This window comes from Zonotrichia leucophrys, chromosome 4 (genome assembly GCF_028769735.1).
Source record: "Zonotrichia leucophrys gambelii isolate GWCS_2022_RI chromosome 4, RI_Zleu_2.0, whole genome shotgun sequence".
Classification (NCBI taxonomy): Eukaryota; Metazoa; Chordata; class Aves; order Passeriformes; family Passerellidae; genus Zonotrichia; species Zonotrichia leucophrys.
This window is the reverse complement of record NC_088173.1, coordinates 70,104,086-70,128,898: the sequence shown is the minus strand read 5'-3', so window position 1 is coordinate 70,128,898 and position 24,813 is coordinate 70,104,086. Positions and strand designations below refer to the sequence as shown.

The 24,813-nt window shown below is 45.9% G+C and overlaps 1 protein-coding gene across 7 annotated transcripts in view; it reads left to right on the top strand.

Moving 5' to 3' along the window:
* Positions 1 to 24,813, top strand: part of SLC4A11 (solute carrier family 4 member 11) — a 105,050-nt gene that overhangs the window by 15,097 nt on the left and 65,140 nt on the right. For all 7 annotated transcript variants that reach the window (XM_064712035.1, XM_064712034.1, XM_064712032.1 and 4 more), the window contains exons 2-3: positions 9,446 to 9,496; positions 20,657 to 20,800. In XM_064712035.1, coding sequence (XP_064568105.1) covers positions 9,446 to 9,496; positions 20,657 to 20,800 — 195 coding nt within the window. The remainder of the gene's footprint in view (positions 1 to 9,445; positions 9,497 to 20,656; positions 20,801 to 24,813) is intronic.

The following is a 24,813-nucleotide window of genomic DNA, read 5'->3' as shown; positions in this document are numbered from 1 at the left end:
TGACACTGGTGGGGCTGCAGCATCTCTTCCACTTAACCCCCAAGAAAGGCTTATTCCCACCAGTTTACTCCTAATTTTTACAGTATTTAAACATTTAAACCCCTCCAGGGAGCAGCTTCCACCCTCTGAATAGCCCCAAGTCAGTGAAATGTTGTCAGACTGTCTCTTAACCATTTCTGCATGGTTTACACAGTGCCACTGCAGATAAGTGGCAGGTGGTGGCCTCTGGAAGACCTGCCTGTACAAAGAAGGCATTTCAGCAGAGAAAAAGATCTCAGGCATCTTTTAAAAATCCATTTTCAACCCTAACTAAGGTTTGGGGCTGTTGCAATATCTCTTTTTCTTTTGGATTAAGAGTGATGAGGCTTCTGATAGGGCCGTGCAAGGGAAAGAGCTGCCTGAGAAGCTGTCAGTAAGAGTTAATGCTTTCTAAATTATTTAAATGTTTCAGGAAAAGTCTACTGAAGAGCCTCAACTGGCCTGATCTTGGGCCTTTGCCAGCTTGTGGCATCTCTGGAGGTGTTTTGCTGTCTCTCCTCTCCATGTAGTGCTTAAGCAAGAAATCCTTGCGAGAGTTAAATCGCTTTTTAGAGGGTCCAGCAAAACAAAACCTCCAAAAAACTGTAAAAATAACTCAAAAAAACCAAACTAAAAAGGGGGAGAATAGCCAGAATAGTCCAACAGCCAAATCCCAAATGTTGTTGGTGCCTTGCTGCTGAAATTGTCCTGCTCACCTGTGAAATGCTGGCCAAGAAATCCAGTGGGTGAGGAGTAGATATCCTGCGTGGCTCTGGATGTGCAGGGTGCCTTCCTCTTGCAGCTCACCTCTGGGAGGCAGCCTCGGATATTAATTGTTTGGGTGGGCTAAATTGTGATGAGTCAACCTACAAAACGTGGTGCTCCTGCTAAATCCAAACAGCTTTTTTGTTTTTGGGGTGCTGGGAGCTGTCACTGCTGCACCCAGTGACTCTTTATTAGCTGGTTTTATTGCATGGGTGAGCTGCAGGAAGCTGAGGAGGGGAATTGTTCAATGCAGTGAGGAAAAGGCTTTGATTTGAAAACAGCCACGTCTGATCCCTGAGCCTGTGTGTGGGTGGGTGTTTGCCTGGCAGGGAGCAGGCAGGAGGATGCTTCCTGCTTTATCCCTTCAATATGATGCTTTATTTTTTCCCAGCCAGCCACTGTGAAAATGAGTTCTGGGGTTTCATTTACCACAGTGCCCCGTGGCATAACTTAAAACCTCCCCACACCATTTCCATCCTCAGAGGAATATCCAGCTCCTTGCAAATAATCCATGGTTTGAACCTTGAGTGCCTGCTGAGCCTCAAAGGCATGGAGTTGTGTTTGCTGCCTGGGATGTCATCCCACTCTGGTGGAGGACACTGTTTAGATAAATCCATGGAGCAAAACTTTATATCCAAGTGACTCAGGATAGCCCTGGAAATGTCAGAGGACTGCTTTGTGTTCTCCAAAAATCACAGAAATGGGACATTTCCAAGGGGTGTGATGTTTACTTTAGATAATCCAGAGTTCTGAGTCCTACAAACAGGGATCTGGGGGAATGAAACCCTTCTGGGAAACAAAGAAATGGTGAAAATCCTTTGGGGATACTTCTGGTAGGGGGATAGGGGAATAAGCAGCACATCAATGCACCCCTGTGGCAGGAGGAGCATTCAGGTTCCTTTAGTTTAAACATAAAGGGAGTTCTAAAGAATGATTTAACAGAAACATTCTCTCCTGTAAGGTTTTCTAGAGGATGTGTTTATACATCAGGAGGGCAAAGCCTGCGTCCCTGCAGGTCTGGGTCTCTGGGCTGGAGCAATAATTTGCCTTCAGATTTGGGCTGCTTAAAAGCACCTTCCTCCTCAGTGTTTGCTCTGAGCAGCACTTCATCTTCCAAAAGTTTACTGGGGTGAAGAGCTTTGGAGTAGATTTAGATCTTTCTGGGGCATGGCTATTTCCTACACTGTTTTCAGGACCTCCTGAGTTGATTTCTTGTAGATATTTGCATGCAGGTGATATTTTAATCAACCCATTTGCTAAAAATCTGCAGGGAATATCCCTGTTTTGTTACCCAGTGATGCCAGTCACCCTTCTGTGTTAAATCTCCAGATGTTCTGGGGCTTTTTTTCCCTTCAGGGGCTGTGTTTTTCCTCCTAGCCTCATGAGGAGGAGGAGGAGGATGAGCTGAGGAAGGTGAGGGGCAGCAGATGCAGGCAGAGGGGAGCTGCCCTCTCCCTGCGGGGCACTGCCCACTCTTTGCTCTTCTCCTGGTGTTTTTGGGAGCTGTGTTGGGAGGATATTTTGCTGCGTGTGATGGGTGGAACGGGGAGGGAGCAGGATCCCAGCTGGGGCCTGTGGAGCTGGCTCTGTCCTTACAGAGCCCTTCCCTGCAGCCCTGGCCCTGAGCTGGGCAGGGATGGGGCTCTGCTGTGCCCTGGGCAGGGAGGGTTATCCCCCTCAGGCTCGGCTGGGGATGGATGTGTGGCTGCACTGACAAAGGACAGCCAGGCTGCAAAGCTGTGCCTAAAAAGATTCCATTAGTTGATCTTGACTCAGCCCTTCAAGAAAAAACTCCCTGGGACTGCCAGGGTGGATATTCCCCATTTGATCACTTACAAAAGGTCTTTTTGCCCCTCTGGAATTTTGTCTTTGATGTTTTCCTTTGCCTTTGTCCATGCTTTTTAGGGAGGGGTCTGTGTTTGGGAAGCATCAGACACCATTTACCTTTCTGCTTTCCTTTCCAAGCATCCCTCACTGATCTTGAATTACAGTGATCAGTTTGGAAGCCCTGACTCCTGTGATTCTTTTCCTTTTATTTTTTTGGTCACACCTCTCTAGGCATGGAGAAAAACAAGTCAAATCTCCAGCTCTTGTCCTCCTGTCTGTCTGTCAGTTGTGATTGCCCAGCCCAGCAGCACAGGGGCATATTCCAATTTCTGTGCCAGCAGGAGCTTTGCTCTCACCAGCCTTTTCCAGCTGAATTAGGTGGAGCTGTGGGAAGGAATCAGCTGCTGAAGGTGTAGATAGAAATGAGAAGTGGCAACTCCAGCCAGAATAGCTTTTTGCTTGCTGCTGTCCATTAATTCTTGCTGACTTGGGTGGTTTTAAATGATTTGCAGGGAATGTCTCAACCAAGAGCCTGTGCTGCTTGGTTCTTCTTGAAAATTCTCAGAATCTCTTGTTTTAAGAGCACAAGAGAAACTGTGTTGGAGAAAAACTGTAATATTGACATATTTGGAGCTGTTCATCTCGTCTGTGATCAGATTTGCTGCTGACAAGCTCCTGTCCTGTTCTGTTGTGATGCATTTGTGTTATCAGAGGAGCTGGAGGCTTCCTCATCCTCCTCCTGTTGAGCTTTTGCTGCACACTGAGATTTTTAAACTCCATTTCAGTCAATGCCCCACATAATTAAAAAATTCCTTCTCTCCTACAGGTTTTCCCTGAGGTGTTATTTCCTCTGTGTGTGATTTTTCTCTGAAGTCTTGCTTTCTGCTGACTTTGGGTGGAGAAGGGGAGCAGAGTCACAGTTTATGTGCTTTAAATACCCAATAACCACTTGGTTATTGGGTATTTAAAGCACATAAATTGTGACTCTGTCCTTGCTCCAAATTGCAGGAACCTGAATGCAACTTCCAGATCTCTTGTGCAGGAATTCTTTGTCCTGGGTGTTGGGGTGGAGAGAGCAAAGAATAAGAATTTATTAAGAGTTTAATATTGAACAGCAGGACTGGGGAGCTTTGGATGGGGGAAGCTGCATCATCTTCCACCAGCTTGAAGCCTTGGATGAGACCATGAATTTGTGCAAGCTGGAATTATCCCTGGATCAGTTGGAGGGAGTGCAACTTAACTGTAAAATTCCTCATTTTGCATTCAGTGAACTCCTGGAGTCAGCTGGAAGTGGCCAGAACCTTGCTGCAAAGCTCAAGTCCTGCATGTCTTCTGGGAAATGGATTTCTTTCCAGTTACCCATCCCATTTCTGCCCAGTTATCTGACTGGGCAGTTCTGCATGATGCAATAATTGCTAATTCTTCCTGGGAGGAAATAGGCAAAGTCTCAAGGCTTTTTCAGCACAAATGAGTGATTTTTGTGGTGACTTCTCACTCATAGGCTGACATGTTTTGCTTTATCAGCTTTGAGGCAGGACATTGCACGTGCTGATGAGTCTGACAAATGTCCTCAGAGCTCCAGCAAAAATGATAAAAATTGAGGTTCTTGAAGAAGCTGTGGCTGCCCCATCCCTGGAAGTGTCCGAGGCCAGGTTGGATGGGGTTGGAGGAACCTGATCTGGTGGAAGGTGTTGGAATATGGGGTTGGAGCTGGATGGTCTTTAAGGACCCTTCTGGCCCAAACCATTCTGTGAAATTGGGGTATTGGAGCATACCCTGAGTAAAGGACAATGAAGCTACATGATGTTTTCTGATCAGAACTTTTGGGCTAATTAAATTTTCCAGATGTACAAGTTGGTCATGTTTACAGACAGCCCAAGAGCTGCCAATATTAAAGGACCTGTAAATAAAAAAGTTCTTCCCCAGTACCTCTTTCAAACGGGTGTTGTCTCAAAACAAACTCCAATTAACTATCAAGGCACTAGAATTTTTAGAGATTTAAGCCAAAAAAAGCTATAAATGCCACAGGCTGTGGCAGTACTTGTAGAAAGCTTTTGCAGAGCTGTGTTTCACTTCAATATAAGGCTTGTGCTTCAGAGGGCTGTTTATTTGGAAGATGCCAGCACCAGAACATTGTAATTGAGTTACCCAAGTATCCCGAGAATGTGTTTTTATTCATAATCCTCCAGTATTGCAAGGCTCAAGGGAACTTATTGCTAACTTTAAAACAAGAGAGTCAAAATGGGTTTATTAGCTGGAGATGCAGTGTGCACAGGAATTTAATAATGGAGGATGGCATGGCAGGGGTTTGTTGTTAAATGTAAAAATGATAAGAATGTAAGAAATCAGGAAATATACCCACTTCTTGTCTGGTGCTTCCCATGGCAGATCAGCTGTTCCATCCCAGCACCTTAAACAACAACAGCAACCCTGACTCTGCTGCCAGTTAAAAATAAATGTCATATCCAGGTCTGGTGGAAGCTGTCCCTGCCCATGGCAGAGTCTTGGATGGTCTTTTAACTTCCAGCTCAGATAATTCTGTGATTCTCTCATATTCCTCTGCCTTGGTGGCTCTTGGGGTCGCTGCTGTTGCCTCAGCTCAAAGGGTAATGGCTTAGCCATGAAATCTTCAGCTGCATCCTTGAGTCTGGAAAAAGCAGCTTTGTTTTCTCTTTTGCAGCACTTCAGCTCTTCACGTCTGAATTCAGTGCTCAGAAAGCTCAGAAATTTTCATTTTGAGGAAGGAAAGAAGTGGTAACACCGTGTGCCTCTCCAATTTAGTCTCATCTAACAAGCATCCCTGCAGGGAATAAGGTTGGGGTGGCAGTGGGAAGTTATTTTCTGGAGTAAATTAATGTTTAGAAAAGAAGAGCACGGCTTAAATTGTCAAAAGAGAGCTGCACCATGTGCTTTTGGGCAGACAGTGGAAGGTGGCACCGTGTTCTGCCTTTGGATAGAGAGAACAGTTGGAGAGTCTGGTTGTCCTTGGAGGTGATGGGTGAGAAGGAGTCTGAAGAGAGGCAGGACCTCTCTGAGACCTCTCAGAGGCACAGAAATGAGTTGTTGTGCTCCATCTTTGCTCCTTGGGGTAGTGCTTTCCAGCTTTGTCTCTAGAAGCATTTGTCTTGCTGAAATTTCTTTGCTTGGATTTTTTTTTTCTTTAATTGTTGGAGCCTTTGAAAGAAAACCTGAGTGGAAGGAACGGGAGGCATGGGATTGGTGGATCTGAGGGTGTGCCGAGGGGAAACCCCTGCACTTTACAGGCTGGAGGAAAATTTATCCTTCATGGAAACACTTCTGCAATTTCAGGCAAGTGCTGGAGCATTACCATGTTGATACCTAATGAATTTGGAGACTTGTACTCCTGCCCAGGCTTCCCTAAGCCCAGCAATTGCATCGATCACTGCGGTGTTTCATAACTGGCCCTTGCTTGAACTCTTTTTAATTTCAGGAGTGGAGGTGAGGTGGGGAGAGGAAATACAAGGTTGGTGTGTGTGTGCCAGGCAGTGGCTGCTGGAGCAGAGCAGGCTCAGCCTTGCTGTCAGCTCTGCACAGCCCAAACCCAGCGCAGCAAAATGCGGCTGAGGAGCCGAGACCTTGGATGTGAAATCCTGTAAGCGCCAGGAGAGGGGAGCAGGTGGAGCCGCTGATGTGTTTGTCTTTCTGGCTGCTCCTCAGCCTGCACTTCAGCAGGAGCCAGCTGGCCTTGTCCTTAGGTAGCATCCCTCAGCATAAGGAATGCTGATGGGAGAATATGGGGAGAAAAGGACTGGGGCGTAAGGAGATTAATTGGGCTGTCCCTGAGATCTGTCTGGTTTGTTCTGCTCAGTTCAGAACTTGGGGTTGTTCAGACTGGAAAAGAGGTGACCTGTATTAGAGGACACATTTTAAGACATTTCCTCCTAATTTATCCAAAGCTGGGACAGAAGATTGTAGGGTAAACTTACTGCGACATTTTACTGCTTAAAGAGGGCCTTTAGGAAAGGTGGGGACAGACTTTTTAGAAAAGCTTCTTGGGATAAGACAAGGGGTGATGGTTATAAATGAAAAGAGGTTTAGTTTAGACATAAAGAATAAATTTTTTGCAGGTTGCCCAGAGATTTGGTGGATGCCCCATCCCAGGAGATGTTCAACATCAGGCTGGATGGCTGAGCAGCCTTATCTAGTTACAGATATCCCTTCCCATGGCAGGGAAGGTGGAATAAACCTTTAGAAATCCCTTCCAAACCAAATTATTGTATGAAAAAGTCAGGTGAATGTTGAATTCTGTAGTGCATCAGAGGTACAGATGCTGTAGCCCCCAATTTACCTTTCCCACCTCCACTTGTGCTAATCCCTGACCTTTCAGCTGCGCCTGTGGCTCCCTGCCTGTGTCTGGGCTTGTATAAACACCCATCACCTTTTACCTCCTGGGCACGCCAGGCACAGGTTCCTGATGTTAATGTGCCCCTTCCGTGGGGGATGGAAGAGCTTTTCCAAAGGCGCCAACAAGGCTGTTTGGAAGTCTGAATTGGGTTGGTGCTGTGGGACAGCATTATGTTGGGAGAAGACAAATTACCAGGGCTGGGTTTTTGCCAGGACGTAGTAGGGTGAACGCCTGACTTTTTATCTTTTTTTTTTTTTTTCTTTCCCCAAACGTGCCATTGCATCTTTAATTACAAGGTTAAGACCTCTGTTTTATGACTCATCTGAAAAAAACAGCACCTCCACCATAATTACCCGAGCATGTTGCCGGGGGGACTGTGGTTCATTAGTGACTCAGAGGAACCAGTGGCACCTAATGAAATGGCACTGCCTGCTGTAACACCCCAGCCTTGCCCTTTTCATGCCTGCTCCAAGCAGGGACCAAACCAGTCTCCCATAAAGGTGTGATGCCAATCTTTGGGATGCTGCAGCTGGAAGGAATTTCTGAGGAAGAAACCAACCAATTCCTGATCATTAGACAGCATCAAGCCACAGAATAGCTGTGTTCAGTTGAAGGAAGAGCAGAGGGTCTCATTTTGCCCAGTGAAAGATGAACATGTTACTTCAGGCTCCCTCAGAAGCCATAAGAGGAGTGAGAAATGGATAAACCATCCTGCTGGGAATGTGGGTTCCTTGGGTAATCTGCCCGCCGCCGAGGCGTATTTTGTTTGTTTCCCTGAAATACGTAAATGCAATCATTGCACAATAAAAGAGTCTTTTAAAACTTTCCTTTGATCATTAACATGCTAATCAGTCTGGATGGATCTTCTCCTTCCCTTCCAGGTGGAGGGAAACAATTGACTCGTGTAATGGGTGCCCCTTGGCCACAGTTCGGTGCCGTTTGTTCCTCCAGCCCATTGTTCTGGGATGAACTTTGGAACATTGTGTTTCTCCTTTGGACCAGACACTGGAATTGCCCTCTGGTTTATGTGCTGGCTCTTTTATTTATTTTTTTTTTCCCATAGCCATCAGGGTATCCCTTCAGGATCCTGTGGGCACTGGAATGTCTGAGTGGTGACAAGTGACAGGGCTGGGAGGTGCTGCCGTCAGTGACAAGTGGCTTTACATCCGTCATGTGCACAAGGGCTCCCGTGGGACCAGCAGCAATTGTGAGCCCTGAAAACGTGGCACACTGTACAAGGGAATAAAGAGCCTGCAACCTGGGAGCCAGAAGTGATGGGGCAGAGAAAGGCTCTTTGGGAAACAGTGTCATACCTCAAAGGAAAAGCAGGAAGCCTAATCTGTAGAACAATAAGGCAGGCAAAACCTCTTTCCTTGTTGGCCCAAATTCATCCCAGGCTTGCGTAGGTAATGTTTGATTAGCCTAATGAGCTGGGGAGAGACACAGCAAACCTATTCCTCTTTCTGATTGCATTTTGGCTGGCAAGAAGTGTGTGAAGAGGCAGCATCGAGTCCCACGTTTCCAAGGGGCTGCTCGGGTGATTCTTGCTCAGGGCTTGAAATCAAGGGCTCTGTTATTGATGGAAAATGAGCCATGCACCTGTCCAGGGGCGCTGCTGCCCACACAGGCTGAGCTGTCACATTTTGTCAGCCTTCAGAGCAGCCAGGCTGGGTTTGGGCAGCAGGCTTTGGTCACACCTGAGAGCAGGTGCTGCTGTGCTCTGTTATCACACCAATAGATGTTCAGTGGCTGCTTTGCCAGCAGTGAATTGCAGAACTGACTCAGTAGCAAAACTCCTGTTCCTAATAAATGCTGGGGATCCATCCCTGCTGCTGCTGTGTTGGTGGATTTGCTCTTGCTCAGCATCATTTCCCATTTGTGGCTTCCTCACCAGACCCTGTTGGTGCAGATGGTGTTGCCTGCAGGACCTCAGCTCAGGAAGTGGGCCAAGGAAGGCTGGAGGGTTCTGGGGCTTATCTTCAAGTGCCAAGCACTGTTTGGGGGATATCCTAATGATTAGGAGTAGCAGGATGGAAAGTGAATTCCCATTTTCATAAAATTGAGTTGTTTTATGTAAATTAAACTGGTTATTTTGTCTGAGCACAAGGTACTACTCGGGCTTCATTGTGGCTAGTATTTTTATAAAAACATTTCAGATGTTTAGTTTGTGTTTTTGCTGACGTACTTGTTCAGGTTTGGTAAATCCCTGAGATGATCAGAGTCATCCTGATCTTTAGCCTTGCTCTTTTGTGGTCCCAGCCCAGGATGTCTGACACTTTTTTGCAAGTACTGCCTGTGGCTGTAAAGGAAATTTCTGGTAAATACTATAATATCAATAAGCAAAAAGTTACATTTACCACACAGGAAAATCTGATGCCTGCAGTATTTTGGGTTTGGCTTTGTGCTGTAAAGTGAAGACATTCAACATCTTGATGATTCTCATGTTTCATTTTTTTCTGTCTTCTCCAGAGTCTCCACCAGCAGCGATGTCAAGAAATGGATACTTCTTTGAAGAGAGTGGCAAGTATTATTTGACTTTTTTTGCACACACACCTTATTGGAGGGAGAGCTGCACTGCAGGGGTAGCTGCAAACCTGCCATGGGTGATAGAGAATCCATTCAGCTGAAGTGTGATGTGAAAACAGTCTGGTGTGGTGCTTGTGTAATCCAGTACTGGGAGCAGGCTCCGTGTTTTTAAATCCTGTAGATGTTTGAGATAGGCAGTAAATAATCAACTCCACATTGTCATCAGTGACTGTTCTGGGTGGCTCCTTGTTTTTCAAGTTCTTTTGTGATGTTTTCCTGTCATACAGCCTGGCAGGTGTATCTGCTTGTCTTTTTCTGGAGTGGGGATCATGCGTGGGTGTTGGATCCCTTTGGAGACATCCTGCCAAAGAGCATCAAGCAAAACTTGGATGGCTCTGGCAGACACATCTTTTACTGCAAAGATTTTTTTTTTTCTTTGAAGCAAGATGAAATGGTGGCATTTGAAAATTTGGATCATCTGCCTCAACTTGGATCATCTGCCTCAAAGATGACTGAGATCTTGGAGGTACTGAAGTTCCATCTTCTCTGCTGATTCTGGAGAAGTAGGATCATGGAATAATTTTGGTTGGAAAAGACCTTAAAGATAATCTTGTTCCAACCTCCTGCCCTGTGTTTTCCCCCAAAACAGCATGTATTTAGGGAATTAGGGAGAGATCTCCTGGAGAATTCCAGCCTCTTCAGGAAGTAGTCCCTGAGGGCTTGGGGCTTCCTGCCCTTGGAAGTGCTGGAAATATTCAGGACTTCCAAATGGTGAGAAAAAAGACTAAAATTCTCTGGTTATTTAGGCCCTTAGATGCTTGTAGCTGTCACAAGGCTCATCTTTCTTGTTCCAGGCTGGGCCAAGCCTTAGGTTGACATCTGGAAGGGGAAGTTGAATGTCTGCCAGATGTCAGCTGATCCAGCGCCACTGGTGACAGCACTTCCTTTGGCACTGGCTCTCCCTTTCTCGTACAAAGAACAAATTTTGGGGAGTCAAAGGACAAAACTGGAAGCCAGTCCTCTCATCTCTAGCCAGAGGTGTTCTCTGGAGGCTGGGTTGAGTTGCAGAAGGGCAGAAAATCATGCTTGACCTCAGGGAGGATTTCTGAGGGCATATGGGGTGTGAGGTTTGGGTAGCCCTGCTCCTTCCCTCCTTCCCACCTGGGTCGTGGGCTCTTGGGATGTTGTTGGTGCTTTCCTGAGGACTGGGAATGTGAGAGAGCGACCCAGGTTGGGAGCTGGGGAGGTGACTGAGCCCCCAGCATCTGCCTGAGAGCAGTGAAAGGGTTTGGGGGGATACACTGCTGATTTTGGCAGTACAAGCCCCTACTTCTTCCCCAAACCCTTCTGCCAGAGCCCAGCTGTCTGTCCTGACATCTTAGGTGCCTCTACATGTCCCCTTTCAGGACTCAGTCTTGCCTTCTTCAAACTATCCCCACAAACACCAAAAAAAACCCCCAAAAGCAGATCTCTGAATGTTTTTTTCTTCTTGTGGCATCTTCTGAGAGCGGCTTCTTCTTTTGTCGACTTGGTGCCATGGCAATGGGCATTTCTGCCCTGGATTTGTGGTATTACTCATCTTCCTCCTTTGTCTTAAGGAGACAGCACCTTGGAGCTGCCTCTGAGGGCTTTGAGGAGCTCTCTGGTGCTTTCCTGCTGTGCTTGTGTGGTTTGGGGAAGGAGGGGAGGTTCCTCCTCGGCCCTTGTTGTGTTGTGATTGGAAATACACTGGATTTCTTGGTTATTTCACTCTCAGAGCTGCTGTCACTCTTACTCCTCATTACAAAGTGACCTTTTGGAAGAGTTCAGCTGCTGTGGAGTGATGAGTCACCTTGTGCTGCTCGATTGCACCGAGGCCTTGGGGTGGATGGACAGCACATCCCAGGGTGTGTGCTGGTGTGAGCGCTCCCACCCCGCCGTGCTGCTTTGGTGATCTCTCTGCAGGAGTTCTGTGCCCTCAGATTCTCAAAGCCTTCACCCCAAAACGTCATCAGGGCTGCAGGAAACCACAGATAAAGATGTTACCTTTTCACAGGGTTTCAAAACAGCTTGTTTTGAAATGGGGCTATGAAATCACCGAGCTTGTGGGGATCTGCCAGGCAGGAGATGTTCTTGCCCCACCTCTGAAGCAATAAAAATCCCCAGTCCCCCTAGAAAGAAAAAAAAGAAACCTCTTAAATTCTGTTTTTTGGACATTTTCCTCCCTTTTCTCAGCAGGGCAACATCTTTTGATATTCTTGCTCTGTGTAGAGTGGAGCTTTTTTCCTTATCTCCTCCTGGGATCTTGCAAATACATATGGTTTTCTGTATTCTTAGTAATTAGGATGTTTTTGTTTCTGAGCATATCTGAGGCTCTCTTCGGAGCCTGGGTCTGTCTTTTGCCAGCTAACTTTTCTTTACCCTTCTTGTGTTCTCAGCAATGTTAAAATTTAAAAGTTGAAAACTCATTTTCAGTTGAAAGGACTGTAGTGAGCGTGATCTTGGCTGCAGCACCTAAGCAGAGCTTTGGAAGAACCTCCTGGATGTTTACATCCTTAAAAACTTCAAGTTTTTAGTAATTTGTAGCTCTGGTAATTACTGGGGAGCTGGGGAAAGCCCTGAAAGGATTTTCTAGTGAATTAATATGTGACTATTTGGGAAATTCAGAGGTTGTTATGGTCCCAACCATCTCCCAGCCTAACTAGCTAAAAGTCTGGAAAGTTCATCAAGGAAATCAGCTTTGAGTTCAAGTTTTCCCTTATTTCTGGAAGAACTTGAAAGCCACTTTTGTGGCTTTTAGTGCCTTGCATGAGGTAAATACTTACAAGAGGTAAATATTTACAAAAGGTAAATACTTACAGTGTAGCTGGGAAAAAAATCTGGTGAGGAGTTTGTTCTGTACAGGCAATATTAAGAGGAAAAAAAAGGAAATAAATTTGTGCCTGCCCAGTTGGACATTTCTGATTGAGGGTGGTGGCAGCAGATTTGATAACATCTGATGGCCATGGTCTGTTTTCAGCCCATGTGTGCTGTCAGTTTTAACAGTTGTCCTGTGCCATCTTGCTGATGAAAATCCATGTTTTTACTCATTTTTTGAATATCTGGAAGAAGCCTCTTGCACAAACAAACCTGGCAGGGCCTGGTGGTAATTGGTGTCCCCCTCCTTGCGTGTTAAAGTCACTTAAATCTTCTGTAAGGTTGTTTTGACAAATGAGTTTTCTTTGTGGTGAGTGTGAGTGAGTAATGAGATGATTGTGGAGCTCCAATCCAAACCTGGGGATAATTGGAGTCCTGATAAAATGCAGCTCAGCAATCAGGGCTCAGAATTAACTCATCAAGCCCCTCATTGTCTATTGGGAGCATCCTGCACCCTCCTTGTGGAAGTGGAGCTCTAAAAGCACTGGAATTACCTGCAAGTGATTAAATTCTGCCCAAATTGTGATGAGGTTTTTAACTGAGCCAAAAACTTTCCCTGATAAGACACAAACCCAGAAGTTTTCTGGTTCCTCTTGCAAAATCTGAGGGAAGGAATCCCAGTGCAGTGCTGGGGATATCTGAATTGTTGCATTGTTTGAAAGCTGGCTCAACAGATCCTGCAGCATAAATTTATTTTTTTTTCTGGTCTTCCAGAGCAAATCCCTCACTGCCTGGTCTCCTCTGACTTATTAATTGGTTTTGCTGGCACAATAAATCACAGTTGTGTTGAAGGGCCCCAAGGCCCCAGTCTGGCTTGGGATGTTTGGATATATTTTATCTGCTTGTTTTTGTTTTTCAGTTTGCAGTTCAGCTTGGTATGTGTTCTGGGGGAGTTTTCTTTCTTCTTCTTTTTTTTTTTATTTTTTAAAATATATTTGACTTTATCTATCTTGGAATTGTTTGCTTAAGTAGGAGATTAATTTAAATGTTTTTTTGAAACAAATCCTTTCACAATGGGTTTTTTCCCATGAGATGCCCAGTTTGCCAGCAGGAGATGAACTGCTGCTACCTGTGGGAGAGCACCAGGAGATGGCTCACAGGTCTCTTGCACATTTTTATTTCTGGAATTATCAGGAGAAAAACCTTTAATAAAATACCAAAAGGAACAGGAACACCCCTGATTTCTGAGGGTTCTGCTGCAGCACTGAGACTCCACATGCTCCTGTGTTCTGTAAAAACAAAACAAAAAACCCCCACAACACTCCACTGAATTACTTGGATTATTCACAACATTTCCTAGAAATCTGGCTGCAAAATACAATACTGGAATTAATTCAAAAGTGCCTGGGTGTTGTTTGTTTTGTTTTGTTTTTGTGTTGTTTTTTTTTTTTTTTTGGAGGGTTTTTTTTTTCTTTGCAGCAGCAACAGATCAGTTCTTGGAGCTCTGTTATGAATTATCACTGAAGTGGCAGGGGAAGCCTGATGTTTTCATCTGGCTCTTCATGACAAAAGGCTGGAGTAGGGTTGGGAAGATGCAGCTGAGGTTGTGGTCAGCCAGTGGTGCAGGGCTGTGGGAGAGCTCTGCTCTTGCTGACTCACCTGCTCTGCACTTTCTACCTCTGCTTTGGATTTTTTTTTTTTTTTTTTTTTTGCTTTTCCAAGAGGAGGTTGTGGTTTAATCTGTGCTCTTGAGCTTAGGTAATGGATTGACATCATCCTAGCAGGTGGTCATTGCTGTAGAAAATCTGTATTTTGTAGAGAGCCAAAAAGCTTCACCCAACACTCTTAAGGTACCTGTGGAAGGTCTGGCATTGGGGGACACCTCATGTAAATCCTATTTACATGATCTGAAGATCTGCCTGTGCCAACCCAAATTATTTGGTTTAAATCTAGAGTGATTTATTGAGTTGGGACCCTGAAGAACACCTCTTCCACCCTTCCCATGGGCAGAGTTACCTTCCACTTAACCAGGGTGCTCCAGGCTCTGTCCACACACTTGCAGGAATGAGGCAACCAAAACTTCTCTGTGAATCTTAATAGTTTTTCTAACCAAGGTATTCAGGATAAGCTCTGGGTGCTCCTGGCTGATGAGTTTTCTGCAGCAAACCCTCAGCAGTCCAGCCATGAGGTTTGGGGACACCCCCAGCCCCCCAGTTGGTCCCTGTGGCTGCCAGGGGTAAATAAATCTCCTGTGAGCCTTGCCAGGGCTGTGAACCAGAGAAAAAGCTTAAAATCCTAGCAGGCATCCAGATTTATTTAATCATTGTGGCTCTCAGTTTTAGCAGGGTGGGAGACAGCTTTGGGTGCTGCTGGCTGGCTGCAGCCTTGCAGTTGTTCTTGTCTGTGAAATGCAATCATTTGTTAGGAAAGAAGAGGATTTTTATGACTTTTGTCGTGCAAAACAAAGCCCAAACTTTGCAGTTCAACCTCAGCAGGGATGTGTAAAATTTAGGTGTGCATTTACCTAAAAAAATATCATTATAGCAATGTAATTGCTCTCATTTTGTCTGGGAAAAAAGAGAATTATTTTGGTAATTTGGGTGATTTTGCTGGAATCAGCCTGTGAGATGTGCCCACAAACTTGCTGTGGTTCATGTGGGACTAGGGTGATGTTTACACCTTTTTTTTTCTGGAATGTTCTGGAGATTGGAAAACTGATCACACTTGCACAAAGTTCTTCCAGATCTCTCCAGAATCCTCCAGCTGCTCTCTCCCTGCCTGAGTTACCTGACTGGAAGGTTACCTAGCCTATGGAGGCACCAGGAATTTGTGTTTTCTGTGCAGAGTGGAAAGGTCACTTTGGAGGTGGCTGCTCCATTATTAACTGAGTTTCCTTTTGCACCCAAAGTTTGGGATTTGGGTGTTTTCCAAGTGGTGCAGTGAATTGGAGCCTGCAGGGACTGAAACAAACCCTCTGAGAGCTCAGGTTAATTAAAACTTCATGCCTTTCTTGAAAATCAGTGTCTATTCCTGGCTAGAGCAAGTTAAAAATCCACAAGGAGAAAAATTAGGTGAAGATGACTTTTTTTAACTCAATACCAGCATTACCAAGTGAGTTTTTAGGCTTAAATCTCTCTTGAGTTCCTTAATACTCTGTTACAACCAGGAACTGGGGTGCTCCAAAGAACCAGGCTGGATTTTAGGGTAATGCCCATATCCCATCTGATGCTCCTTTACCTTTAAAAGCTATTGAATATACATTATTATCATTGATTCCTCTGACCTTCTGTACTTGACCTGTAATTCCTCTGAGAAAATGGATGCAAAAATGGTTTTCAGGCTCTTCCAAAACAATTTGCTGCCTTCTGTGCCTAAAAACTCCCTTGAGGAATCTGAAATGGCTTTTAAGGTGACAAGCTGATAGCATTGGATTGCCAATCACAGCTCAAAAAGCCTCTTTTAACGTAGTTTGAGGTCCCTGGCTTTCTGAGGAGAGTTTTTGGGAGGGGTGAAGAGGAGGAGATGCAATTCCATGATTCTGGAAGCCTGGGCTTGGATTTGACAGAGGGAATAAGCACTGCTGTAGATGAGAACAATTTTCCAGGCTTGGAGAAGAGATTGCCTTGGAAATTGAGGGTAAAAATCAGTTGCTTCCAGAAAACTGCTCTGAGTTAGTGGCTTGTGCCTGCAGATGTTGGTTAGAGCTCCACAAGTGGCTTTGTCACCTGAGAGGTTGTGCAGGGGCTGTGGCTGGAATAATTCCCATCACCTGGGGTGTGAGAGGATGTTTTTAGTAATAAAGCTGCTTTTTCTCCCAGGAAATTGAGCTTGATTAAGGTTTTTGGCTTTCCTGGAGAAGCCTGCAGCCCTTGCTGCTCCCACTCCAGCTTTTCCAGGGAATTTATCTGACGTGGCTGAGGCTGAGCTTCCTGCTCAGCTGATTTCATTGGCCCAGGTGCAGCTGCCAGGTGCCACCAGAGCAGCAGTGGGACACTCAGTGCCACCACTGATGGCAGCAGCTGCAGTCACTGCTGCTCCCTACAGAGCCCTGAGCACTAAAACTCAGCTCCAAAGCAAAATAGCTGCAGGGCAGGCACCTTGTCAGAGCTGTGAGAGGGCTGAGAGCAGCAGGAGCTGGGAGGTGGAGCTGAGAATGTGAGGAAAGTAAAGAGAGAAGGCTGGGAATGGAATCATGGAATCCTGGAATGGTTTGGGTTGGAAGGGTCCTTAAAAGATCCCCCTTCACCCTCTTGCCATGGGCAGGAGCAGCTTCCATCAGACCAGGTTGCTCCAAGCCCCATCCAGCCTGATCTTGGGTGGATTTTGGGATTTCAGAACACAGCAGGTCTGGGATTAACTACAGAGGAAGGGCTGATGTTTTGCAGGGAAATCACCAGAGAAATCCTAATTCTTCTTCTTTTTTTCTTCCCAGCACCTGCATAAAATTGAGTTTATTTTCTACTTATTCTGGTTTATTTTCCTGTTGCATAGTATGGGCTGAGGGAAGCCCTTAAAGTAAAGGAGGATTTAAGGTGAAAGCATCTGCTGGTTCTGAGGGTGAGGAGGGGATTTTGTTCTTGCAGCACTGAAGGGTGCTGCTTGCTCTCCTTGGTCTCATGCACTTCCCATGTTTTTCCATTTCTTTGCCATGAGATGAGTGCTGCAGGGTGGTCTGAGGGGGATTATCCTGACCACAGTGTGTTCTTCATGGTGCAGGAGGGCTGCACTGGTCTGGGCCAGCTTTAACTGTGTTCCAGCTCCTCCTCAGCCAAACCTCTTTTCTCTCTTTCTTTTCTCTTTCTTTTCTCTCTCTTTTCTGTCTTTCCTCTCTCTTTTCTCTCCTTTCTCTCTCTTTTCTCTCTCTGTTTTCTCTCTCTCTTTCCCCTCTCTTTCCCCCTCTTTCCTCTCTCTTTCCTCTCTCTTTCCTCTCTCTCTCCTCTCTCTTTCCTCTGTTTTCTCTCTTTTCTTTCCTCTCTCTTTCCCTTCTCTCCCCTCTCTCCTCTCTCTTTCCTCTTTCTCTCCCTTTCTCTCCCTTTCTCTCTCTTTCTCTCCCTTCTCTCCCTTTCTCTCCCTTTCTCTCCCTTTCTCTCCCTTTCTCTCCCTTTCTCTCCCTTTCTCTCCCTTTCTCTTCCTTCTCTTTTCTCTCTTTTCCTCTCTTTTCTCTCTTTCTCTTCTCTCTCTTCTCTTTCTCTCTTTCTCTCTTTCTCTTCCTCTTTCTCTCTTTCTCTCTCATTCTCTCTCTCTTTCTCTCTCTTTCTCTTTCTTTCTCTCTCTTTCTCTCTCTCTCTCTTTCTCTCTCTCTCCTCTCTCTTTCTTTTCTCCTTCCTTTCTCCATCCTTTTTTTCTCTGTCTCTTCTCTCTCCTCTCTCTCTCTCCTCTCTCTCTTCTCTTTTAGAGCATATTTTGGGCTGAAGTGACACCTTCTGTGCTCAGGGCTCTGACTGGCCCTGTCACACAGCCCGTGGCACTTCAGCCAACGCTGGCTTCATCTGAAGGTGCCAACTTGCAGTGATAAAGATGGGGGGAGCATCAATTTGAAGATCTTAAACTCTCCCCCAGGAAATCTGATGCCAATGAAAAGGTGTTTAACTCTGCCCTCGGTCTCTGAAGCAACTGCTCCTGACAAAGCCTGTGAAGTGTTTCTGGGACTTCCATATGGAAACTTAGTTGGCATTTGCACAAATTCTGCAACAGCCACATCAGATCCTGCTCTGAACTTCTGCAAAACACCCATCAGACTTCCAGAGGAGCTGAACAGCTTCTGCTGTCGCTTGTGGCATCTGCTGCCCTTCAAGCAGCGGGGGTGGCACTCAGTGAGCATCAGGGAATGAGGGGGAAGCAGCTGCCAGGGCTGGAGGCAGGGCTGCAGCTCACAGGGAAGGTGCATCTGCCACCACAGAGCCTGTGTCACCTCGAGGTCACCCTGCCTTTGACAGGCGTGAATTGCTCATGGTTTCAAGCTCCTGGCAGATGAAATGGGCTGAAGGATTCCAAACAGGAGTGATCTGAGCCTGGAGGTGCTTCAGTGACAGAGCAGACACCTGTCTGGGAGTGCAGTTCCTGTCCAGCCCAGGTTGGGGATTATTTGCAGGCCGAGTGTTTTGTCCCTGCCTTGCCCAAGGGACACGAGGCTCGGCTGCCTTTTGTTCTGCTCTTTCCTCCCCTAAAGAGGGAGGAACAGAGGATGCTTCCCTTGCCAGAGTCCTGGCTGACCTCTGCCCAACCCTCTGATCCTACTCCACCCTTGCCCTTCTTCCAGCTCCTGGGCTGCTTCTGTCCTGTCTCCAGCCCTCTCTGGTTTCCACCACTGCCACCCTCTTATCAAACCACTTTCAGTGGCTGGGGAGGGGAATAAATCATTTTCCCTGCTTGGCTTTTCCCTATTTACCCATCTGATTCCTTTAGGACAGAGAAGAAAAGCTCAGCCATGTTCTCAGAGCTGGGTGCTCAAACCATCCTTATGTGACCCAGTGAGTGGGAAGGTTGGAGATGAAGCTCAGAACTTCACTGAGGGTGCAATCCTGGATGTGGTTGAGGTGGAAAAAGCCTTGGCCAGGGTGATTTTTTTTCCTCTGGATGTGGTTGAGGTGGAAAAAGCCTTCCCCAGGCTGTTTTTTTTCCTTTGCAGGGCTGCCCAAACTCTCCTGGCACTGAGGGGAATGTCAGCGCTGTGGGTGCTCAGCTTTGAGGAGAGATTATGGTGTCCATCATGCATTTTGGAGGAACCAAACCCCAACTTTGGGACTTAGTTTGCGATTGAGATGCTTGTGAGGGACTTTGCAATACTTCTGATGGCAACAGGCACCTTGGCTGGCTGTTGTCCATCCCTTCCACATCTGCCAGCAGAGATTCCTTATCTGGTGGTGCCCTCAGCATTCAGGTGTTTCCTGTACTTTCCTCACTTCACTTTTTTCTGTCTGGACAAGTTTCCATCGTGCAGGGCTGCAAACACCCCAAGCTCTGCCAGCAGCGGAGGGTGATATCCTCAGTGTGCTTTGCTGGATGGGGACAGCAGCACCCTGGATGGTTTTTGAAGCCTTCAGAGCACTTCAGGGCTTATTCACATTAATTCCTGTCAGATTGTAAGGTGAAGGAGGCAGAGATCAGGAGGGGGGTTAATCTGAGGGGCTTTATCAAGTATCCCACACCTTTGATAAGTAGTTTAGGAGTCATCTGGAGGCTTGAAGCTCCTGCAGCCCCTTTGCACCCTCTGAACCCTCTGGGGGGATGCTGAGCTCCATCAGCTCGTGGCAGGAAATGCTGCAGCCCCTGTCCTGTGTCACTGAGTTCCTGTTTGTGGCTTCACTCATCTGGGTTTGTGTTTTGTGGTGGAGAACTGTTGGCTTGATCCCTCAGAGGCAGCATGTGCTGCTTTCAGCTGCTGCCTCCACATTTGCTTATACAAGGCTTTAAAAAAAGCCATCAATATTTTAGTTTCCATTCAAGCCTCTGCCTTGGAGCTCCCCCTTTTCATTTCACTGTAGTGCCTAGAGCCAGCTAATGAAATATCTCCCTCCTGCTTCAAATTAGGCATAAAAGACTTGTTAGAAGATGAGGAGAAGCTGCTGAATAATCCTGGTAATGTAAAAATCGACATTCTATAATGTCCCTAATTCTCCTAATTAAACATGATACATGAGTGTGCTACAAGAGTCCTCCAGCTGCTCCCTAATGAGATGTTGCAGGGACCACTTTGCTGTTGGATGAGGCTGGGTTAAACTCTAATTAAAGCCTTGCAAAAGGCTAAGGAGTTGTCTGGTGTAATTAAGAAACTTGTCTCGCATTCTCAGTGCTGCCACCCCCAGTGACCTGCTCCTCTGCCCGTTGGGGAACTATGGGTCTCTCTGTCCATATCAGGTATCTCCTTGGAAACTTCTTTTATTTTTTTTCCGTTTTCCCACCTGTAGTTTCAAATTGCCGTGTCCCAAAGCAGCGGCGCGGCCTTGGCTCGGTTGAGGTGTTGAGTTCGGGGTGCGCTGGGGCACAACTCTTACTTTTGGTGGTGTTTTTATGCAGCATTTTCATCCTGTGGTGGCTTTTACCTGAAGGGGAGCAAGATGTTGTGGCTGAGTCTTGCTGCCCACACTGTTGGCATGAGGAAGAAGCCTCTGAGGCCACCCCAAAACATGCTGGGTGCCATTCCTTGAACGCCGCGGGCCTCGCAGGGCCTCAGAGCGGCGCCTCACAAGGCCCCGGCGATGGCCGAGAGCCCCTCAACCCTGGACTCAGACTCGGACACCACAGACATCTCACTGCCAACAACAACAGCAACACGCCGTGCGAGCCAGCCCTCTTATGACACCCCCCTCTCATTGTCAGGGTACCTCAAGTGCGACACGGACGATGCGAAGGAGGAGGTGGTGAATGAGGAGCTCTTCGACGGCGTCAACTCCACCATCGTGTCTGCAGACAGCATCCGCTTCTTCGTCAACGTCAACCTCGAGGGCACTCCCAGCGCCACCGGTGAGTGGCCCCAAAAAATAGGGGTGGCAAAGGGGGGTTGGTGCTGCTGGTGGGATTTCATGGGATCACAGTAGATTGGGTTGGAAGGGATCTTAAATGTGATTTCTTTAAGGGTAGGGACAGCTTCTGCTAGGCCAGGTTGCTCCAGGCCCTGTCCAACCCATCCTTGAACCTTTGCTTCTGGCACAGTGTTTTAATATCCTCAGTGCTGATAAATGATGAGGACGGAAAATAGCCAAGCTATTCACCAAAAAACTTCTGTCATTTTGTTTTATTTCATATGCAATTTTTAACTTTTTTCTTTTGCACAAAATCCCGTTGGCTTAATTTCCCATAAAATCCAGTGCTGATACTTAGTGAATCCTTTGAAAAGTAAAGCTGGAAGAGGAAGGGAATACAGATCTAAACTGAAATCCTACATAGTGCTAAGCCAGGTCTGAGAAACAGAGGTTTTAGGAGAAAACAAAAATCAAGCTAAAGAGGTTTTTTTTTTGTGGCTGGTAGCTGTGACAATCTTTCTTAGCTGTAGCAACCATTTTATTTTTCTAGAAAATGTTTTCAGTTTTAGTAAGATAAGTAGTTCTGAATTAGACAAAACTTAACCTTCTTTATTCCCTGGAAGTGTTCAAGGCCAGGTTGGATGGGGCTTGGAGCAACCTGGTCTGGTGGAAGGTGTCCCTGCCCACAGATGGGGGATGGAACTGGGTTATCTTTAAGGTCCTTTCCCACCCAGTTTGTGAAAGTTGGATTTTGTGGGATATACCTGGGAAAACACAGCTCTAGGATACACAGCAGCCTGGATTTGTCCCAGCAGCCGGAGCCTGCCTACGTGGGCTATTTTAGAGGTTAAATGCACAGGCTGTGGCTTATTCTTGGTGTCACAATGTCAGAGAGTCCTTTAAGTTTGTTAAAAGTTATTTTTGAGTTACATGCAAATCCCAGTTGATCTGCAGTGAGCAGTTACTGGGAATGGTGATGCACACTAGGCGCAGCCTGGACTCCTGTTTGACTGTCTTGGAGTCTGCTTTTTGACTCTGAGCAATGACTTGAACTTAGGAATAATATCCAGCAATTTCCAAGCCTGCAATTTTACAAATGCCATCTTAATTGAAAGATTTAAGGGAACTGTGCTCTGCTATGACAAGTCAGGACTCAATGCCGTGGGGTGCATTGTTTGGGGATGAGGAATGCAGGTGCTGTGGATTCTTCTGCATCTGAAGAAGTTCACTTTCCTTGTGTGTCCTTGTGGGCTTTTTTTTGTTTTCCCTTCCATTCAAAACAGGACAAAAAAGGCTGCCTTATTTCCCTGAAGCATTGCTGTTTGTGCTGGTGATATTAGTTGTATCCCTTTTTTTTTTTTTCTCAGCTAAGATGATCAGAATTTTTAAGGAAAAATTGATTTCTGGTGTGTTGGGGTCCTGTTTCAAATGGAACGCTGGAGATTTTTAAAATGAGTTTCAGACAGAGCAAAACCCCAAACTTTCAATAAGGGGATATGTGAAAAAATAGATTTTTTCCCCTCTTTTACAACATCAAAGTGATCCAGGTAGCCAAATTCCAACTTTTTCACTGTTATGCAAAGCATTCATCAGGGTCCAGGGGTAGGAGTCATCTGGGCTATCAGTTCTTTTACAGAGATGGTTTTACTGGAGTTTCTTCCAGACTGGATTTATACACATCAAATCAGTCTGTGGCTGCCCAGGGCACAGCTGATCCTCCTGGAGGAGTGGCTGAGATGAACCCCTTAAAATCCTCCAAGAAAAACACCCTGAACTTCTGAAAAAAATACCCAATTCCCAAACTGAGGTTTAATTATGCCAGAGCCAAGGTGTGTCTGGGAGTGAATTGTTCCCTGCACAGAAATTCCCTTCCATCACTGCCACTCTTTGGGAGGTTTGTTTTTATACTCAGGTTTTGATTTCCTAGAGCAAAGCTGGAACTGAACCTTTGCAAGCTGGAAAGGAGGAGGAAATAAAAGTGGGGTTTCTCCAGGCAATGCCAGAAACCCCAACACCTCATTTCTTACCCCTGGGGAGCTGGTGCACCAGGATCCTACAAAATCCTCTGTTGCTCTGAAAACACAGAGAAAAACCAAGCATGGGAATGGAATCTTTGCATCCTCATCTAATTTTCCTGCCTTCTCCAAGCTGGGTGAAATGTTTGAGTCAAAATGTGCTCTCTTGGCTGAATGTGGTGCCCAAACTCTCTCTTGCTGGAGATTTTTTGGGGTCAGCTGCTGTGAGTTTGCTGCCCACCTTAATAAAGGGCTAAAAGATCCAAAATTCCCATTTTGGAGGGGATGAGTTGGAACCCTGGGATGCAGGTGCTGACAGGCAGTGAAGGTGGAATTACAGATGCAGTGACAGCTCTGCATCATCCTGTTGAGCTGTTCCTCTCTGTGTGATGTGTGTGCAGCTCTCCATGAGCATAATTGGATGCTCTCCACTGCAATTCTGTTTTTAAAAAGATCACTGTGTGGGATTAAGCTTTGAGCCAACAAAACACAGCACGACCAATAAAACCCCAACAAATGACCACTGACATAAAATACTGGGCTTTCTGCACAGGTGTGTGTAAAACAGGATGGCTTGAAGAAATCTGGGGTTTAAGGTATGGTCTGTCTTATTTTTAATTAATACTGGCTGCCTTTGCAGGGAGTACTGAGCCCAAAGCAGTGCAGATGCCTGAGCACTAAAATGCTGCTCAGTGGTGACATTTGGGTCATTTCTCCTGGGTGTTTCAGTGCTTCCTTGTGTTAACTGATGGAAGTTTTTTTTTTTAATTCTTTTCTGCTTTTTATCCTTGTAACTTGGATTTTGGTGGTAACATTTGTTTTCAGGAAATATTCATAGCTCTAAGAGGAAGGTGGGTGTTTATCTGAAGCTGGAGGCTTTTGGACCTGGGATCTGCATTTTTGGGGGAAGATCAGGGTGGTTTTTAGGCTGAGGCTTTTTCTGAAGTCACAATAAATGTTTGCAAGTAAAATCACAGAATTGTTTGGGTGGGAAGTGACCTTTAAAGGTCATCTAGTCCAACACCCCTGCAGTAAGCAGGAATGTTTTCCACTACACCAGTTTGCTCCAAACCCCATCCAACCTGGCCTTGAACACTTCCAGGGATCCGGGGGCAGATCTCTGGGCAATTGGGCCTCACCACCCTCATTGTAAAATAATTTCTTTTTCAAGTCTAATCTAAATGTCCTCTCTGTCAATGGGAAACATTTCCCCGTTGTCCTGGCACTCCAGGCTTTTGTCCAGGAAACCTTTATCTGCAGCACACCTGGAATTAAATCCCTGCAAATAATTACAGCAGTTTGGTTTAGGCTGGGCCTTAAATTTAATGGACAGGTCATGCAAGTGAGTCTTGGGAATATGTGGGGGCACATCCTTGCCATCAGTCACAGCGTTCTTATCTCCTTGGCAGCTCCCTTAAATCAGCCAGGCACGTATTTTCATCATTTGGATCTTGGGTTTTTCTTTCAGTTTCAGGTTTTGAAACAATCATTTGGATCTTGTTCTTGTACTTTGGGCTTTTAAAACAGTTCTTTGGATGTTGTTTTCGTAGTTTGAGGCTCTGAAACAATTCACCTTCTCCTTACCCACATTGCAAGAGGTTTTGCACAGTATTTCTTTGAATTTAGGCACATTTCTCAAAGATTTGTGGAGCTCTCGCTGCTGAACTTTTCCCACTTGCAGCTGATGCTCAGACTGGAGATTTTAGAGAGTTTTGGGGAGAACAAGCCAAACTCCTTCCAGCAGTGAGAAGCCAATTGGAAAGCAGGATGTGGCTGTGCCGGGGTGTGGGGAGGAAGCAGCGGAACACCAATTACGCTTCAGGAGAAATTAGAGGCTGTTCCACTCTGCTCAAACTGATCATTCCTAGATGATGTTTTTCAGTTTTGAGTTTTGCTCAGTTTTAGGTTTTAAAACAATCATTTGGATCTTGTTCTTGCACTTTGGGCTTTTAAAACAGTTCTTTGGATGTTGTTTTTGTAGTTTGAGGCTCTGAAACTC